Genomic DNA, 20,631 nt, shown 5'->3' with positions numbered 1-20,631 from the left:
GACATATTCCTGTCCTAAGGAATATGACATTCTAATATGTGCAAAGATGCAGCTACATGAAGAGCTAATGTTCTAATAGAGGAGAGAAAGAAATGAACTAAATCTGCTTATAGAATTATTGATTAAACTATGACATATATCCATATAATGAAATACTTTGTAGCCATTAAAATTTGTGCTGTGTAAAAATATTACTGGTGTGGGATAAAAGCCACATATCAAATTTTAAAAAGCAGCCACCGAAATAAAAAAAAGAATACTAAGTGTGTAATCTGTTGTGTTTAAACCAAAGCAATATATATGTACATCTTTTATCTATGATTATGTATGTATATAGACATAGATAAAAGATCATAAACATTACATGTTTTAATCTCAGGCAGATTTACAAATGATTTTTTTTTTAATCTTATGCTTTTCTATATTTAAAACTGTTCTTTTTGAAATGTAATAATATCTGCTTTTAGGGTGATTATGAGGATTAGGTATAATGTGTTTAAAGCACTTAAGGTGCCTGACTGATACTTAATAAGTGTAATTAGATTTTTAAAAGCCAGTAAAAAATTCTTAGGCCTTTGGTACTCAGGCTGTGGTCCATAGGGGCCAGAAGCATAGTCACCTAGGAGCTGCAGCAGACTCCCATGCTCCACCCCAGACCTCCTGCATCAGAATATTTAGCTTAACAAGATCCCCAGGTGGTTGGTATGTGTATTAAATTTGGAGAAGTACTGCACTAGGCCTTTGGTTCTCAAGACTCATCAGAATCAAATGAGGGCATGTTAAAATATTTCTGGCTCCTTACCTCCAGAATTTCTAATTCTGAAGGTTTGGGGTGGGCCATGTAATTTGGATTTCTGACAGGTTCTCAGGTTTGCTGTGGCTGCTGCTCCAGGGACTATACTTTGAGAACCACTGATCTAGCCCAGGGTCTGCAGCTTTTTCTACCCCCGCCTTTTTGTATGAGCCAAGAATGATTTTTACATTTTTAAATAGTGGGGGAAAAAATCTATTGTAGATAATAAAATTTTGTGACACATCAAAATTACATGGATTTAGAATTTCATTGTCCATGAATAAAAACATGTTTTGTTGGAACACAGCCATACTCATTTATTTATGAATTATCTGTGGCTGCTTTGGCTACACAAGGGCCAAAGAGTTGAGTCGTATCAACAGAGAGTGTATTGCCTGCTAAGCCTAAAATGTTAACCATTTGGCCATTTACAGAAGAAATGTGCAAATCTTTGCTCTAGGCTATTTAGGATATAACTGGAAACAAGAATTTTCAAAACGCTCAAAAATTCAATAGAGAATGCATACAAGTTCAGGAACTATAATTGTTTGTCTCAAAGTGTTAGAAATAGTAAGTTTAGAAATAATGGAGACTGAAAAGTATTCCCGTGTTTTTAGACATTGATAGTACTACCTTTAAAAATCTCTTCAAAGACTAGTTTATTCTTGCTTCTTCTTAACTATAAAGCCAAATACAAGATTTACCTGCTATGTGATCCTCTCTCATTGACTTTAGTATAGCTATTATTTTTCAGTCAAATATATCATCATGAGAAATTTGAATGACCAATGTTGTTTCTTTTTATTGAACCCTGGGAATAGCTTTTCCTTTCTACTGAGCTGTATAGGCTATAAAGCTTTTTTGGAGCCTATTTAATTGTTCCAGCTGACCTTGTATTTTATTTGTTCCTAAAGGGAACAAAAAATAACTCACCAAGATGACTGAGCAGAGACCACCACAACCATCTAATTAAGAACACTCCATTCTCCACAGTTCCCAAAAGGAGGAGTAAGGAGCTCAAGTCTTGAGCATTGGCCCCAGGATGGCCAGGCTTAGGGAGTAATGCTGTATCTGAAAGGAGAACTGGCTATACTTAAGCTATTCTGCTCTTTCCTCAAGATTTGCAGCTTAGTGACTTCAGTACTTGAGAATAATGTTTGTAAGAATGGGATAATTATTTTCAAAAAACAATTAGACCATCCGATGCAGCTGTTCTTTTATCCTTAACTCTTAGTACCCATGTTAGGAATGTGAGTCATAGAATGGAACTGGAATAGCATGGAAAAAATAGAACATATGAATGGTTCACTTATTTTATAACCTTTCCAATTACATTAGCAAACTTTGGGGGCTCAAATGCAAGGTGGTTTTGGATGTGGCAACAACCAGTTGCCAAAAACAGATGGAGGAAGTGAAATCAAGAAACAACGAAGCAAAAGGACACAGAGGACTGGAGAGAAAGCAGCACCTCGCTCAAAGAAAAGGAAAAAGGATGAAGAGGAAAAAGCTATGTACTCTAACACTGACACATTTACCCACTTGAAACAGGTGAGTCATACGTAGCAGCCCCTTTAATAGTTCAAAGAAGTGAGAAATCAGATGCTTCTTCAACTCTTTATTGCACTGAAACTTTCTCTTTATGTGATCTTGTCCTAATTAGAGAGTGGCAGGGATAAAGAGACATCTTGAAAAGGAACCCAATAGATTTCCTATTTCCAAGCAAAATTACACCTTAGGCTTATGGATACCTGAAAATTATAGTAACATGGATGGATTGGTAGGTGATGGTCAAAATTTACTTAAGTTCAAAAGAAGCCTCAGCACCAAGAAAAAAAAATCTATTCCCATTACTTGTGGCTCTGTAACCAAAGAAATGCAGTTGCTTAACTCTCCGTTACTATAAACTCTGTTCTTAAACCTTTGAAGTTGTTATGGAAAGGTAGGAAGCAGCCATTAATTGTTGGTGGTACCTAGCCTCAATTTGCTCATCAAATGTTTTTTTCTTATTAGATGTCTGGCAGCATCCCTTTAGGGCAGATAAGAACATACCTTATTTTTAAGTCTGTTTCGAAGATTCTGTAGTCTCTCACTTATTCCAGCATTTTGATACTTGAAAATTTTTAAGCTCTTATTTTTCTCAAGTCTTATTTGATTTTGAGTTGCCTTGGTTCTTAGAAAAGTTGAGGGACACTCTATTTTGTTTGTTCACCATGTACATTACTCTTAAATATGTTTTTTGATAGCAGCTCTCTCTGCTCCCTCTAATGGAACCAATCATTGGAGTGAATTTTGCGCACTTTCTTCCTTATGGCAGTGGCCAATTTAATAGTGGAAATCGACTTCTAGGAACTTTTGGCAGTGCTACCCTTGAAGGGGTTTCGGATTACTATTCTCAATTGATCTACAAGGTATGTTTCTTTGCCAAGATGTTACCTTGCTTCATCTTTGGATACCATATCAAAAGTGGTAGAGCTTATCTTGTTTTTGCATCTAGTTTGCATCTAATCTTCCAAGTTTTGTTAGAACTCAGGTTCAACTGCAAGTTTAAAATTTTACTTGGTGTAGTGTTCGTAGCATGAACGTTTGAAAGTTTTCTGTAAGTAGGAGTATAAATTGTGAAAACTATCCATTATATATTTTCTGTTAGAGGAAATACTTATTTCCTTTTATACTTAAAATAAAATTCTTAGTAAAGAGTGATAAGAAACACGGTTAGAATTTTACCCTGAAAAATGAAATTTGAAGAATTTTAAATTATTTTACCTAACAATTTAGGTACTTATAACTATGCACTAATTCTAAGGCTATTAAAATAATAGCAAACTGAATTAAGTTTCTTTTGGTATTTTTCTAACAAGAATTGTATGATAGCATCATATGATATTCTTTACTTCTTCCTTACATAAAAAGAATCATTTTTGCAGTAATAATTGAGGGTATTATCAGTTTTCTGAGGACTTCTCTTCTTACTTTAAGATTAAAATCATTCTCTTTTGATGCTTTGTTATTATCCTCATTGGCTTTTCTCTTCTATAAGAATCTGCCCAAACTCTTGTTAAAAATGCCTTTCTTGTGATGCAAGCTGAGTTTTCCAACATCACTTCATTGTCTTCATGAAATCCTCTATCTTTGCAAGATTTGCAGTTTTACCTTACACTTGATTTGCGTGGTATTGTTGATAGATTCTAGTAATCCCAGAGAGACTAATCAATAAACGAAAAATATTGGTGACAAACATTAATCAAAGAGAGAGTTTGAAGGGGAAATATATTTGTTTATGATTAGGAAATTTTGGTATTATAGCTACTCTTTTTTTAGAAATCTTGAATAATCCTTTTCCAATATCAAGGATGTGAGTTGCAAATTCAGGTTTTGGGCCTTAGACTCCCAAGTTTTTTATAGAACTGGAGAATATCCAAATGAGCGTTTAATAAAGAGATTTTCAGAACATTTTGCAATTTATTGATTGAGTCTAAAATGTATCCTTCACTAGCTATAACAACAAAATAACAGAGTTGTATAGACTAGAACCAGATATAATCAAAACTTCCTTCTTGTTTCAAAGCTAAATATTCAAGCTTGGTAAAGTATGCTAATGGATACCATGTATATCATGTGTCCATTAAATTATGACTACTTATTCCAGTGAAAAGCCTTTTAGCTTTGTATGTATATTTTTCTTTATGGCATGCATTTAGGAATGAAGATGCATTCTGATCACATTTCTATAGCCTTGCTTCCATGCACTGTGCAGCAACAAAGTTTTAGCAGGGTCATTGCTTATTTGCTCAGTAGCATATAATTAAAATTTTTTGGTCTCCTGCAGCAGAATAATTTAAGTAATCCTCCAACACCCCCTGCCTCTCTTCCTCCTACACCACCTCCTATGACTTGTCAGAAGATGGCAAATGGTTTTGCAACAACTGAAGAGCTTGCTGGAAAAGCCGGAGTGTTAGTGAGTCATGAAGGTATGCTTATAGCTTTCCAAATTTTACGACTCTGAAGAGTGTGACTTTGCCAGCGTTGTATGCTGAAATGGCAATAGAATTGTAAAGTTCTACCCAAATATCAATTTTGACTAAATGTATTTATGGTTTTGTATTTTTGCTTTTCCAGTTACCAAAATGCTGGGACCTAAACCATTTCAGCTGCCATTCAGAACTCAGGATGACTTGTTAGCCAGAGCTATTGCTCAAGGCCCAAAGACAGTTGATGTTCCACCTTCACTTCCAACACCACCACATAACAATCAGGAAGAATTAAGGTAGGAGTTTCTTTTTTCTCAAGTACTTTTTAGTTATTTCATTGATTTTTTTGTAGGCAATAACACAATATCTGTGGGAATAGCAAATTAAAACATTTGAGTAAATATTGATGCATAATATTTTTCAGAATGTGAAGTTGTTTTTTTCTTGTTTTATGGTTTTTACTGAGTCATCTAATCTGCTTTAGCTTTTTAAATTTTTATTAATAAAATCAATCAGCATACAATGTGAGCATTCTTTTTTGTCACATAGTTGTATATTCATCATTATGATCATTTATTAGAATATTTGTATCAGTTCAGAAAAAGGAATAAAAAGAAATCAGAAAAAAAAATTCATATATACCATACCCCTTACCCCTCCCTTTCATTGATCACTAGCATTTCAATCTACTAAATTTATTTTAACATTTGTTCCCCTTAATCCATATGTTTTACTCATCTGTCCATAAGGTAGATAAAAGAAGCATCAGGTTTTCACAATCACACAGTCACATTGCAAAAGCTATATCATAATATAATCATCTTCAAGAAACATGACTACTGGAACACAACTCTACATTTTCAAGCACTTCCTTCCAGCCTCTCTGTTACACCTTAACTAAAAAGGTGATATCTATTTAATGTGTAAGAATAACCTCCAGGATAACCTCTGGACTCTGTTTGGAATCTCTCAGCCATTGACACTTTATTTTGTCTCATTTCACTTTTCCCCCTTTTGGTCGAGAAGGTTTTCTCAGTCCCTTAATGCTGAGTCCCAGCTTATTCTAGGATTTCTGTCCCATGTTGCCAGGAAGGTCCACACCCCTGGGAGTCATGTCCCATGTAGACAGGGGGAGAGGCAGTGAGTTGGCTTGTCATGTTGGCTGAGAGAAAGAGCACATCTGAGCAACAAAAGAGGTTCTCTTGGGGGGGCTCTTAGGCTTAGTTTTAAGTAGGCTTAGCCTATCCTTTGCAGGGTTAAGTTTCATATTAACAAACCCCAAGATTGGGAGCTCAGCCTATTGCTTTAGTTGTCCACACTGCTTGTGAGAATATCAAGAATTCTTCCCTTGGGGAAGTTGAATTTTCCCCCTTTCTCACCGTTCCCCCAAGGGGACTTTGCAAATACTTTTTTATTCACTGTTCAAATCCTTCTGGGATTTATCGAGGCATCACTCTGGACAAACCTATAAAATCTCATGCCCTGCTCAAGGTTCCATGTAGTTATGGTGTTCAATTAAGCTGTCCACATAAGTTATATTAGGAAATGCACTAGTCAAAATATAGATTTTGTACCAAATAAATATTTTTTGCTTTAGTCTCACACATAAGTTAAAGTTTTAAAATATTAATTATCATCTATTTTCAACACCTTGCATTATTGATATTCCTTTGTTCTTCCTCATGCAAAACATTTTTAAATTTGTACACAGAATGTGAATTTTATAAAGCATTCTTAATATTAATAATTTGTGTTTTTTAAATTTTTATTGATAAAATAACATGCAAGTATATACATTCTTAACATACAAACAATTTGTTTTTTATTTCATAATGTAAGAAGTTCAATAAATGTTAATAAATAAACACTAAGGCAGTGGAAAATCTCATGAAATATTTCAAAGATCATTATCCTTTATAAGCTGTTAATGTGATTTATTTGGTTTAATTATGTTTATAGATGTCTAAAATAAAACAGCAGTAGTCACAAATGTTAAAGAATGCCATTGTGGAGGAGAATTTAAGGACTATCCTCTCCAGGTTTTGTAACATCTTTGTATGAAATCTTTGTCCTTACTCATCTGGGAGAATCAGATTCCCTTAGTAGACAATCACTACCCAATTAGTCATATTTAAGGAATTATTTACATTCTTCCTCAAATTATTTTCCCTTCCTTGGAAAATTTCTTGTGTCCTCTATTTGATAAGACATTCTTTTAGTCTAAGTCCCTTATTTTATTAATGAGAAAACTGGATCAAGAGGAGAAGTAGTTTTCCCAGTTTTAAATCTTTATCTCCTTTCTTTCTCCTGTACCTCACTGCTAGAAATTTCCAAATTTAAAAATAAGGAGCAGGACCCCATTTCAGCAGCTGTGGGAGGTAGCCTAGTAGGTAGATTTGCACCGTTAAGTGACCTAGGGTAGGCATCTGCTCCACTCCTGGATGTCACAGGGACTCTGTCTATAGTACTTTCTTAGGTTCGCTAGTAATACTGCTTCTCACACTTTCCTTCGCTGTGACAGTATCTATTCTGGTCAAGAAGTGGAAGACAGCAGATTCAAGGGGTTATTCTGTAGCTTTTTACTTGAGGCTACACGTGAACTCAAATCACATTTGCTTTGGTTAACCCTAAGTCGCTAGACTAGACAGGAGGGACCAGTCTCTTTTTTGCCCCTAAATTAGTTAAGAAAGGGAGAGTTCCTTTGGAACCATAATGACCAAGTTTCTTCCTATCTTGCCACTATAAGAAACAGCAATAGGATATCTGTGCTTTCAGCTGCCCATGTCTGTTAATAGAAGTAAATGATATACAGGTACAGCAGTCAAATGTGTGGTTTATTACTCTCTTTTTTCAGGCTACAGAAATGTTCTGTAGTTCTAGTAATCTAATTTTTTTTCTCTTTTTTTAATACCAAAAAAAAACCACCAAATGCAAGCATTCATAATTTTTTATCATTCCGTTCTACGTATATAATCAGTAATTCACAATATCATCACGTAGTTGCATATTCACCATCATAATCATTTCTTGGAACATTTGCATCTATCCAGGAAAAGAAAACAGAAAAAAATTCATACATACCATACCGTCCCTCCCCCTCACCGATCACCAGCATTTCCCTCTAAAATTATTTTAACATTGTTCCCCCCATTATTCATCTTTATTCCATATGTTTTACTCGTCTGTTGATAAGGTAGATAAAAGGAGCGTCAGACACAAGGTTTTCACAATCACACAGTCACATTGTGAAAGATATATCATTAACAATCATCTACAAGAAACGTGGTTACTGGAACGCAGCTCCACATTTTCAGGCAGTTCCTTCCAGCCTCTCTTCTACATCTTGACTAACAAGGTGCTTTCTATTTAATGCATAAGAATAACCTCCAGAATAACCTCTCAGCTCTGTTTGGAATCTCTCAGCCACTGACACCTTATTTTGTCTCATTTCACTCTTCCCCCTTTTGCCTTTTGGTCGAGAAGGTTTTCATAATCCCCTGATGCTGAGGCTCAGCTCATTCTAGGGGTTTTCTCAATCCCTTGATGCTGAGTCTCAGCTCGTTCTAGGATTTCTGTCCCACGTTGCCAGGAAAGTCCACACCCCTGAAGTTATGTCCTATTAGACAGGGGGAGGGTGGTGAATTTGCTTGTTTACATTGGCTGGTGAGAGAGGCCACATCTGAGCAACAAAAGAGGTTCTCTTGGGGATGATTCTTAGGCCTAATTTTAAGTAGGCTTGACCTATCTAGTGATCTAATTTTGCACAGGTTTTGGTGTTCATCCTTTCTATGTTATGTTATAATCTGAACATCTTCCTTCTCAGGCAGATCATTAAACTCTGATGCTAAAGTTTTGGTCAGAAGAAAGCATAGCATATAAATTACATTACAGGTAAAACATAATTCTTACATATTTTCAACAATAAACCATTTGTCAATATCAAAATAAAATTATTACAACCATTTTTTCTTACTTCCTGAGTCAAATATGGCAGAATAAAAATCTCCAAGTTTTGTTTCATTTTTTTTAATGTTATTCTGTTACGAAATACATAAGCTAACATTTTCCCTTTTAGCAACATTCAGATATCTATTTCAGTGCTGTTATATATTTTTTAAAGATTCCCTCTCTGACCTTGAACTGATTCATTTGCCATTTATGTTATTGCTGTTGTCCAAAGTAAAGCCACTCTCATACTCACAGATATAAATAGGTTTGGCATTGGAGGCCCCCAAGGTGGATTTCCATACTTTAATGTTTTTATTTTTCTTTCAGGATACAAGATCACTGTGGTGAACGGGACACTCCTGACAGTTTTGTTCCCTCATCTTCTCCTGAAAGTGTGGTTGGCTTGGAAGTAAGCAGATACCCAGATTTGTCATTAGTCAAAGAGGAGCCTCCAGAACCTGTGCCATCCCCAATCATTCCAATTCTTCCTAGCAATACTGGGAAAAGTGAGGAAAATACTTAGCTTTATTATTTTTCTTTACAATATGATGGTTTACTGATGTAAATATTTTGATTTTGAAAAGCCATTCACACTCAATTGTTTCTCTCTTTCTTTTTCTTTTTTTAAGGTTCAGACTCTAGAAGAAATGACATCAAAACTGAGCCAGGCACTTTATTTTTCGCTTCACCTTTTGGTTCATCCTCAAATGGTCCCAGATCAGGTCTAATATCTGTAGCAATTACCTTGCATCCTACAGCTGCTGAGGTAAAAGATTAAATGACTTTTTTTTTTTTAACCATTAGAGCTTGTGTCCCCATTTTTAAAGATGTGTCAGGTGACTTACAGTGAAACATGTACAGTGAGATCATTGAGGATAAAAGAGCAAATTAGAACAATTCAGACATCTAGGTTGTTGTTGAGTACTGTAAACGTTACATTTATCTCAGTATAAGTTATGGCAAAGAGGGCCAAATGGGTTAAAGAGTTCTCATTTTTAATTAGAGGAAATACACTTTTGAGAGTTCTTTAGGAAGAGAAGCCTTTCTTTTCATAATTCTTATAGCACTATGGAAAACTAGGGAATGGAAAAGAACTTAACAATATAGGTATCACAAAAGCAAGAGTTTATAAGATAGCAACTTTTTGTATTGAACATTGCTTAGTTGCTGAGGATAGTTTTGTTTTTTTAACTCTTAATTCTGTGAACTCATTTCACTGGAGAACCAAGTGATAGTCTGTTGATGTAGCATTTTGATCATCAGCATAATGTCGTGCTAGCATGGTACTTGAGTAGTTTTGTGGACAGTGAACAGACATTTACCTGGAACTGGATAAAAGCCACTTGAAATAAACTTTCTGACTAGCCTTAAAACTGACAAAGGTCATCCGTTGTAGTTAGATCCTTCACACCTATCATATAATTTAGTGTTATTTGGTTTCCCTCTGTGAGGATTTCTGTTTATGAAAGCTTTATTTGGATATTGGTCCATTAAGACTCCCCCCCCCCCCGAGTCCCTTTTAAGTGTAATTAATATTGTTGGTTTTTCTTGCAGTGTATGTATTATGCAGATAGCATTTCTCCTAAGTATTTCTTTTTCTTCAGTTTTTCACTGTTGCCTTCTGGGTGGGTAACAGTAATTTCATTTTGTTTTAGAACATTAGTAGTGTTGTGGCTGCATTTTCCGATCTTCTCCACGTCCGAATTCCTAACAGCTATGAGGTTAGTAATGCTCCAGACGTTTCATCCATGGGTTTGGTCAATAGTCACAGAGTAAACCCAGGTTTGGAGTATCGACAACATTTGCTTCTTCGTGGGCCTTCACCAGGATCTACAAACCCTCCCAGATTAGCAAGCTCTTACCGGCTGAAGCAGCCTAATGTACCATTTCCTCCAACAAGCAATGGTGAGCTAGTTTACTTTTTGTAATCCCCAAATTCATTCTTGATTCAAGAGTTGAGCCTATTCCCTTTAAAAATCTCAATTTAATTTTTTAACAAAAAGGTAACATGTTGGTGTGTGATCCTTAGTAAATTAACCTTCTGTATTTCTATGGTGTGATTTGACCTTTTGTGCTTTGAGATGTGTATTATATTGTGTTGTCAACCAGTAAGTATTTGAATGCCAGCTATCTGCACTACACTGCTAGAAGTCTGTGATTTGCTTGCCTTTTTGTTCTGCATCCCTCCAAACCTTACATCCCACATTCTGCCTGCTTCCTATCATGCAGATGAAGCTGATAACTTTATTTGCATCCTGTTTTCCTTTTCTCCTACGCCCTCTTATCATCACTTAACTACTATTTTACATCTGCATCATCTTCACAGGACCCATCTCTTCCCATTAGATATGCTCATGTCTTCCCTATCTCTAAGAAATAGAAAAACTTCCTTTGACTGGCCATGATGAAGTTTTCCTTCCTGTCTCATTAGAAATCTTATGAGTGGTTTCAGTCGTTGTCCTTGCTTTTTCTCCATACCCAAGTCACTCATCACTTTCCTAGTGATCTTGTTTCTGTCAGTTTACTAGAATCTAGTGGTTTATCAGTTCTAATCTTTGAATTATCTTTGAAAGTTGCCTGTTTTGCATTTTGAATGTTTAACGTCTAGCTGCCTTTGTCACACTCATTTTCTTTCGGCTCCTTTTTACCTTTTTTTTTTTTTTTAACATTTTTTTATTGTAAAATATTACGTATATACAAAGCAAAGAAAGATGAAAGCAGTAATTTTCAAAGCACACTTCCAACAAGTAGTTACAGAACAGATTCCAGATACCTTTTTACCGTCTCAGATTTTTCCTTCTAGCTGCTCCCAAATACTGGAGGCTATATGGAATATTAATATAGTTTGTTTCTGCAGACATACTTGTCTGTTAAATCCTAGTCACTCTGTTATACCTCCTCCTTCTCCCCTGATCCCTCTCCCGATCTATAGGTATCCTTGGGCAAGGCCCTTTCTGACTTCTTCATATTGAGAAGGGGTATAGACACTAAAGGATAGGAAGGCGTAATTAATTGAAAATCTTGGAGAGGCCGGTCCCTCTGGGTTTCAGGATTTATATGACATATCTTTTCCCTTTTTTTTGCCTTCTCTGAGCATGTGCTATAATAATCTCTCTGGGTCTTTGTCTACATTTATGCCTTGCTTTGGAATTTCCCTTCTTCCTCTTTGACTACTCATCACATTTATTTAAAAATCATATGCATATACTTCTTCATCTTTCTTAAAACTTTCCTTTATCATCTTAACCCTCAAGTGAAAATAGTATTTCTTTACATCCTTTGCACTTAGACTGAATCTTAATGTGTTTTAATCATTTGATTTTGTTAGGTACTTTTTACAAACTGGTATTGGTTTTCCAGCTTTTTGAAGATAGACACGTTTTCTTTATTTGTACCCCAGTGCTGTGCACATAGTAAATGCCCCATAACCATAATTTAGAAGATAAAATTGATATTAATTAAATAAAGTAAAATAATGGGTCATGTTATAAATTTAAGTTTAGTATAACATAATTTTACAGTCTGCACCTTCTTGTTTCATTGGTCCGTTTCGATTACTAACAAAAGTCTGTTACCTTTTAGGTCTTGCTGGATATAAAGATTCTAGTCATGGAATTGCAGAAAGATCAGCACTCAGACCACAGTGGTGTTGTCACTGTAAAGTGGTTATTCTTGGTAGTGGTGTGCGGAAATCTTTCAAAGATCTGACCATTGTGAACAAGGTACCTTCCTGTTATAACCCTATCCCCTACCTCCAATAAAATGTCCTTGGTAGTACTCCACTCCTCCTCAAAAAAATCATCCATTTCTGCTAGAAAAATACAGTATTCTGGGGAGTAGCTAGCATCACCATGTATTTTGCTTGGCTTGGCTTAAAACCAAATCACTACCACAGATTGTTAAATTTGGTATTGCAAAGGCCATACAGATTGTTAAATTCGGTGTTACAAAGGCCATATATATATATGTATATATTTTTTAAATATATTTTTATTGGCAAATCTTCACTATGTACAGTCCATATATGGTGTACAATAACTGGCTCACAGTATCAGCATATAGTTGTGTATTCATCACCACGATCATTTTTTGAACATTTGCATCACTCCAGAAAAAGAAAAAACTAAAAAAAACATATATATATTTTTAACTTTTTTATTGTGTAATATAATATAAAAATAAACAAAGCAATAGTTTTCAAAGGACTCTTCAACAAGTAGTTATAGAACAGATCCCAGAGTTTGTCATGGGCTACCATACGATTCTCTCAGATTTTTCCTTCTAGCTGCTCCAGATTATAGGAGGCTAGAAGGCATAAATATTAGTTTTATCATCACAATTGACTTTTTTTTTCTTTTTTTTGTGAAAAATAATATATGTACAAAAAAGCAATAAATTTCATATCACAGCACCACAGTTAGGTGTAGAACATATTTCAGAGTTTGGCATGGGTTACAATTCCACAATTTTAGGTTTTTACTTCTAGCTGCTCTAAGGTCCTAGAGACTAAAAGACCTATCAGTTTAATGATTCAGCAATCATATTCATTTGTTAAACCCTAACCTCTGTATAACTCCACTATCACCTTTGATCTTTCTGTCCATCTCTTTAGGGGTGTTTGGGCTATGGCCATGCTAACTTTTTCATGCTGGAAGGGTCTGTCCCTAATAGGGGGTAAGGAGATGAAACTATTTGATGTTCTAGAGAGGCTGCGCCCTCTAGGTTTCAGGACATACCTGGTCCAGGACCCCTCTGGAGGTTGTACATTTCTGGAAAGTTACTCTAGTGCATGGAACCCTTGTGGAATCATATATATTTTCCTAGGTGTTCTTTAGGATTGGCTGGAATGGTCCTGGTTGGGGTTTGGCTTGCCTAAGAGCAATCTCCAGAGTAACCTCTTGACTCTTTTTGAACTCTCTCTGCCACTGATACCTTATTTGTTGCACTTCTTTTCCCCCTTTTGGTCAGGATGAAATTGTTGATCTCGTGGTGCCAGGGCCGGACTCATCCCTGGGAGTCATCTCCCATGCCACCAGGGAGACTTTCACCCCTGGATGTCATTTCCCACATAGGAGGGAGAGCAATGGTTTCACTTGCAGAGTTGGGCTTAGAGAGAGTGAGGCCACATCTGAGCAACAAAAGAGGTCCTCTAGAAGTAACTCTCAGGCATACCTATAGGTAGGCTAAGCTTCTCCACTACCTGCGTAAGCTTCACAGGAGTAAGCCTCAAGATCAAGGGCTTGGCCTATTGATTTGGGTGTCTCTAAATTACCATCAGGGGATTCCCTGATAATAAAGTTTAGTAGTTAAATATTTTTTCTCCTATCCCTCAGAGGACTCTGCCAATACTTTTGATTTTCTGCTTAATATACTCTAGGATGTATCCAGGCATTACATTAAGCTATACGGGATTAAAGGACCTCTTTCTTATTCTGGGCTCCCTGTGTTTCAGTTGTTCAAATGAGCTGTACAGAAAGGTTGAGTTAGATTACATGCTACAGAAAATTTAGTTTCCAAACCAAATAAACCTTTCTTCCTTTGGTCTCAGAGTATGTGTGGTTCCACAATATAGGCAGTGTCTTCCTTATTCCTGTGTTCTGAATTACTTTTACCCAAACCTGATTGGCTTCATTCTTATCTCTAAATATATAAAACAGCCTCTCAGAATCCAGAAATAATAATAACTAATTCAAAAATTAATAATTACCACTCTGAACTAAATGTGTCTGCTATAAAAGCTTAGACTCTAGGCCTCTGTTTTCTATAAGCATTTTCTAAAGCATACCATAATTGTTCTTCAATTTCTGACTTATATTGCCTCGCGTTCACATGTTCATTCACATCGTTGAATGCCTCACAACTTCGTTCCTTTTTCTAGTAGCACAGCAATGTTCGATCATATATATACACCATTTTTTGCCAATCTACTTGTCAGTCAGTGCATTCTTCAGCCACCTGCATTCATTAGGCATCATGTATAGTGCCCTAAGTCCACAGTCCATCTAACAGTATCAATTTTAGATAATTTCATTGTTATCAAGAGAAAGATATCCAATAAGCATACCCTTACCAAATAGGAAATCTAAACGTCCTCTTAACTCTTGTCCCTGTCCCATTATTTACTTCTGCTATTGCTGTGGTAGTGCTGATGTTTTCCTCTTAAACAAAGCCCAAAGCATACAATAGCAGTTTTCCCCCTGTACCCTGGACTTAACACTTTTTGTACACTAATCATACCTTTGAAGAAGTTCTTGCAAGGACTAATTTATATTTCTAGTGTTAATCATTGGAGCACATAGGTTTATACAACCCCTTTCAATCTTTTCATCTTCAATATGGTTATATTACTTATAGATCCATTAGAGAACTGCCTTCACTTCTATCTATTCCCTTACATTGGAGTTCAACCTCATTATCTAACCATTTATCTATATCTGGCTTCTCTTTATCTCTAAGTCCCCTATATTCTGTATTGTAAGCCTCTGGTTTTTACCTTTACCATGGTCATAAAAGTGGAATCATACAGTATTTATCCTTTTGTGCCTGGCTTATTTCACTCAGCATAGAGTAAAATGTAGACAGTAAAGTTTGTTTTTGTAAATTTACTTCTCCGTATCTAAATTATTATATGCTAAATATGGTCATAATTAACTTTTTACTGTCACTTTTGAATATAACATAAAAATCAACAGTATATAAATTCTGTATTTATTACATTTACACTTGTTGAAATCACCACGTTTCTCTTCGATTTTCAGGATTCCCGAGAAAGCTCAAATAGAATGGAGAAGGATGTTGTCTTTTGCAGTAATAATTGCTTTATTCTTCATTCATCAGCTGTACAAGCAAAAACCTTAGAAAACAAGGTAAATAAGGAAAATCCTAATTCAGTCAACAGTAAATGAATCACTTACATGCGCTGGGTGTACATTAGTGAATAAAACTGATATATTCCCCTACCTTCACAGAACTTTGTGTGTAGAAATCCTAAGCAAATGGTAATCAGTTTGATAAAAAAAGGTTTTAAAAATATTTGATCTTTGTTGCTATTTCAAATTAAATGTGTTTAATTTACTTGAAAACAGTAGGCAGATTTAAACTATATTTTAAAAGCTCAGAATACTAACACTAAAATCTTTAATTTTACTAATTACAAATAAATTAATCTTTTTTAATATTAAATTATTTTTTCTGTTCTTGTCACAGTAGGAAAAAACCTATTCAAAAACAAAATTTAAATCTATTCATGCAATTTGAGGGAAAGTGTTTTGCTTTATACAATGGTGGGAAAGGGCTACTTGATTTTGAGCAGTTTATGTGTATCTAAATACGTGGCAATACAGTTTTTGATCATATGTTTTGAAGGAATTTTTTTCTTATACAGTAATATATTCACTCTCCAATTATTGCTGTAGCATTTCTTTCTCAAAAGAGTGTTCTGGAGATTCTAGTTTTTTAACAGACAATGGTCTCCAATGTAATAGTATCTAAGCCATGTGCCAGATAAATCTAGAGTCTAAGTTAAACTGTCTGATTTGTTATATGATGGAAGGAGTTGTATTTTGACCAGACAGTTTACTTAAGTTGGTATGCAATTTCTGCTCAGATTTGGGTTTTATATGAGGTATGTTTTTTTCAGATATTTTTGTGTGTTAGGGGAGCATAAGAAGAGTGATATTCTGTGGATTTAATGTTTATTAGTTTATGATATCCTGTACCTAAAGAGAACTTTTAGCGCTTTTCTATCAACCCACCTCTTTTAGCAACTAGATTGTAACTGAGGAACCTCAAATAGTTAAATATGATTTGTTTTCAGACAGGAGACTCTCTCCCCCTCTGTCATATTTATGCCAATAATTAAGCCTTAAGTAATAGATGGGAATTTCATAGCGTGGGGATAAGCTTGTAGGAGATTATATTCCAAAATTCTTATTTAACAGAAAATACTGTTCCACTGTTTAAGTCAAAATAACTAGCTCATCTGATTGATTTTTCTGCCATTATTATATAGTTAGAAAGATCAGGTCCCACAAAAGTTTGAAAGCAGAATATAGTATTCTGGCTTTGTGAAAAAGAGCATGGAAAGAATCTACCCACAGTCATTCCGCTTTGATCAGTTCTCTCTGTCAATACTTAAACATCTTTGATATCTGATATTAACCTCTACTATGCATGAAGACTCACTACTTATTTATTGACCCTACCCTCTAGAGTCACTCATTCTTTTAAGTCCTTAAGATTGCATGTGGCTCTCTTGCTTTAATGAAAATTGGTTTTAAGAATTATGAATTTCTGTTTTTACATGGTTTCTTTTTATTACCCAGGAATCCATTCCTTCGTTGCCACAGTCACCAGTAAAAGAGATGCCTTCCAAAGCGTTTCATCAGTACAATAACAACATTTCCACTTTAGATGTGCATTGTCTCCCACAGCTTCAGGAAAAAGTTTCTCCACCTGCTTCACCTCCCATCACTTTTCCTCCTGCTTTCGAAGCAGCCAAAGTAGAGGCAAAACCAGATGAACTTAAAGTAACAGTCAAGTTAAAGCCTCGGCTAAGAACTGTTCATGGTGGGTTTGATGATTGTAGGCCTTTAAATAAAAAGTGGAGAGGAATGAAATGGAAGAAATGGAGCATTCATATTGTAATCCCCAAGGGGACATTCAAGCCACCCTGTGAGGATGAAATAGATGAATTTCTAAAGAAATTGGGTACTTCCCTTAAACCTGATCCTGTGCCCAAGGATTATAGGAAGTGTTGCTTTTGTCATGAAGAAGGTGATGGATTGACAGATGGACCGGCAAGGCTACTCAACCTTGACTTAGATCTGTGGGTCCACTTGAATTGTGCCCTGTGGTCCACAGAGGTCTATGAGACCCAGGCTGGTGCTTTAATAAATGTGGAACTAGCACTGAGGAGAGGCCTACAAATGAAATGTGTCTTCTGTCACAAAATGGGTGCTACCAGTGGATGTCACAGATTTCGATGCACCAACATTTATCACTTTACTTGCGCCATTAAAGCACAATGCATGTTTTTTAAGGACAAAACTATGCTTTGTCCCATGCACAAACCAAAGGGAATTCATGAGCAGGAGTTAAGTTACTTTGCAGTCTTCAGGCGGGTCTATGTTCAACGTGATGAGGTGCGACAGATTGCTAGCATTGTGCAACGAGGAGAACGTGATCATACTTTTCGTGTTGGAAGTCTCATCTTCCATACAATTGGCCAGCTGCTTCCACAACAGATGCAAGCATTCCATTCTCCTAAAGCACTCTTCCCTGTTGGTTATGAAGCCAGCCGGTTATACTGGAGCACACGCTATGCCAATAGGCGCTGTTGCTATCTGTGCTCCATTGAGGAGAAAGATGGACGTCCCGTGTTCGTGATCAGGATTGTGGAACAAGGCCATGAAGACCTGGTCTTAAGTGACACTTCTCCTAAAGGTAAGAGCCTCTGCAGAGCTAGTCACTCTGGTGTAATGAATGTTTTATGTCAATATTTCCATGTTCATTTAATATTTTATAAGAGATGTGGACTTTTCATTTTCTAAACACTTGTGTGACTTATTCTAAGAAATAAATCAGGTCCATATATATTCAGATATAGCGTATGTAAAATAAATCAGAATAATATGTAGATCACAATTGCCCATCATTTACTTTGGGGCCCTTCTTGTTCTTAATGCTAGTTTCTAGAAGGCATGTATAAAGGATATTGTGTACATTGTCTGATCTCAAGAGCATCAAATTTTAAATAATTTTGGAGCTGGAGAGGAGACATTTAATTTTGACCTCCAAAGTTATGCCTGGATAGTCATTTTTATTGATTTAGAAAAGGTGAAAGGTACTGGGAAGTAGTTTATTTAAGTTTAACCGTTTTTTTTTAAATGTATAAAATACTTGAAAGATAATTCCAAAGGAAATACCAATTTCATATTTTTATTTTAATCTGGGAGGAAAGGAACAAATTAATAGATATTAATAATGACTTCAAAATTAATAGATGTTAATAATCATTTCAAAATCCAACATATGACCCATATAAAAATGAACTACTTGCTTGAATTTTCAGTTAAACTTCCTTTTGCACTTTTAATGTTTAATTTCCTAATGTAACATTCTTTTCCCACAATCTTCATAAGTCTTTAAAATATATTACTGCCATTTAATAGGCACATATTACCAAGCTAGTTAGAGTACTACCCAGATGATTTTATTTGGAAATTGGTAAGTCTTTGTAAGTGCTTATTCTTTGTTTTTCTCTTGTTTTATAGTGCATCCTGTTAGCTCTGCTTAGCTAAGAGCAAGTTTGTCAAAAAATTTATTTCTTGTCCATATGTAGGTGTTTGGGATAAAATTTTGGAACCTGTGGCATGTGTAAGAAGAAAATCTGAAATGCTCCAGCTTTTTCCAGCATATTTAAAAGGAGAAGATCTGTTTGGCTTGACAGTCTCTGCAGTAGCCCGAATAGCCGAATCAGTGAGTGCTTTGATCAAGATTTAACATTGAAATTGCTTTTTTCTCATTGTGACTACTTTATTAATATTGTAGTATTCATGATACTTTTCAGGTAGTGAATTTGTCTATGGATTAAACCCTGTCTTTCTTAAAGAAAACAAACAATACCCAATTAATTGGGAGAGTGCAATAAATGTTCACTCTGTGCGGTGGTTAGCAAACTTTAGGTTCTCTGCAGGGTTGAAGATTAGCAGGGGTGAATGGCACCAGTAGTATTTTGTCTTCTTGTTTTGCTGGACTAATGGGAATCTCCTCTCCCCTTTTACTTTCTAAAGTTCTCATGCACTGATGAATGTTAGCATGCCTGTTCCTGATTATTGAGTGTGTATGGCCATTTTCCTGTCCTCTTTCCAGGGCAGTCACCAAAATTCAGTTGGATTGAGGAGTACTCATATTTTCTCTGGCATGTCTTTCCATAAAAGGTTACAAGCATGTGTGGAAAGGGATCTAATTAAACTGTATGCAGACAATACTTTTGAAAAATTACATGATTATAAAGGCAGTGTTTTCAAGAACAAAAAATTATGTATTTTATTTGGAGGAGCAGTGAACACCCTAAAGCCACTAAATAATATGCCAATTACTTCCTTGACATAATCCTACCTAAATGATTATAGTATCTTTTATGGAAAAGTCCTTTAAATAAAATTATTTTACAAGTAAACCTTATGCTACCACCTAAACTTCCAAGGCATTCATAGTGATAACTGCATCATATCTTTTTCTAATTTGAAAGATCATGAAAGTAAATCATATAAATGATTTTAAGCTATGTACCCAGGTAAAAGAACTAAGTTGTGAATTACTACATTCCCCATGTTTATGAATGTTGAAATAATCAGATCCTAAGATCACATAGGCATTGGGCAGGCATTGGTTGGGGTGGGCTTGTTGTATGAGTTAAGGTTTTTCTTCAAGGAATATTTTCTGAGTTCTGCTTTAAAGTTGAATTGGCGTAATCAGATGTCTCTAAGGGCAAGCTAATTATATTAACATGGGTAAAAGACCATTTTTTAAATCAGGAAAATGTTTACAAGTCATTTCCATAAAAATTTGACTTTAGCCATCCTTTGGTCACCTCAAGGCTGTCAGTAGTCTTGATCGAATGAATGAACTTTTTGTCTGTTTTGCTTCTTTTCAGCTACCTGGGGTTGAAGCATGTGAAAACTATACCTTCCGATATGGCCGAAATCCTCTCATGGAACTTCCTCTTGCCGTTAACCCCACGGGTTGTGCCCGATCTGAACCTAAAATGAGTACCCATGTCAAGAGGTTTGTGTTAAGGTATTTTGTTTTAACTTCACATAGTACAGCCCAGGGTTTCTAGGCTTATTAGTGGTTTTTTTTTTTTTGTGCTTGATTTGTCTGCTGCTTACAAACCCTGTTGTCTTTGGCTGTGTATGT

At 35.6% G+C, this 20,631-nt stretch overlaps 1 protein-coding gene across 21 annotated transcripts in view; it reads left to right on the top strand.

The window, feature by feature from the left end:
• Positions 1 to 20,631, top strand: part of KMT2C (lysine methyltransferase 2C) — a 447,454-nt gene that overhangs the window by 413,633 nt on the left and 13,190 nt on the right. For 14 of the 21 annotated variants that reach the window (XM_077150489.1, XM_077150472.1, XM_077150479.1 and 11 more), the window contains 12 exons: positions 2,132 to 2,341; positions 3,037 to 3,201; positions 4,620 to 4,761; positions 4,910 to 5,057; positions 9,037 to 9,215; positions 9,339 to 9,475; positions 10,365 to 10,614; positions 12,292 to 12,431; positions 15,468 to 15,575; positions 17,034 to 18,153; positions 19,052 to 19,188; positions 20,369 to 20,511. In XM_077150489.1, the coding sequence (XP_077006604.1) occupies positions 2,132 to 2,341; positions 3,037 to 3,201; positions 4,620 to 4,761; positions 4,910 to 5,057; positions 9,037 to 9,215; positions 9,339 to 9,475; positions 10,365 to 10,614; positions 12,292 to 12,431; positions 15,468 to 15,575; positions 17,034 to 18,153; positions 19,052 to 19,188; positions 20,369 to 20,511 (2,879 nt within the window). The remainder of the gene's footprint in view (positions 1 to 2,131; positions 2,342 to 3,036; positions 3,202 to 4,619; positions 4,762 to 4,909; positions 5,058 to 9,036; positions 9,216 to 9,338; positions 9,476 to 10,364; positions 10,615 to 12,291; positions 12,432 to 15,467; positions 15,576 to 17,033; positions 18,154 to 19,051; positions 19,189 to 20,368; positions 20,512 to 20,631) is intronic. The other 7 variants (XM_077150629.1, XM_077150610.1, XM_077150644.1 and 4 more) reach the window with 5 other exon arrangements.

The sequence above is a fragment of the Tamandua tetradactyla genome, chromosome 1 (genome assembly GCF_023851605.1).
Source record: "Tamandua tetradactyla isolate mTamTet1 chromosome 1, mTamTet1.pri, whole genome shotgun sequence".
In the NCBI taxonomy this organism is placed as follows: Eukaryota; Metazoa; Chordata; class Mammalia; order Pilosa; family Myrmecophagidae; genus Tamandua; species Tamandua tetradactyla.
The sequence above is the reverse complement of the archived record's forward strand: the minus strand, read 5'-3'. Positions and strand labels throughout refer to the sequence as shown.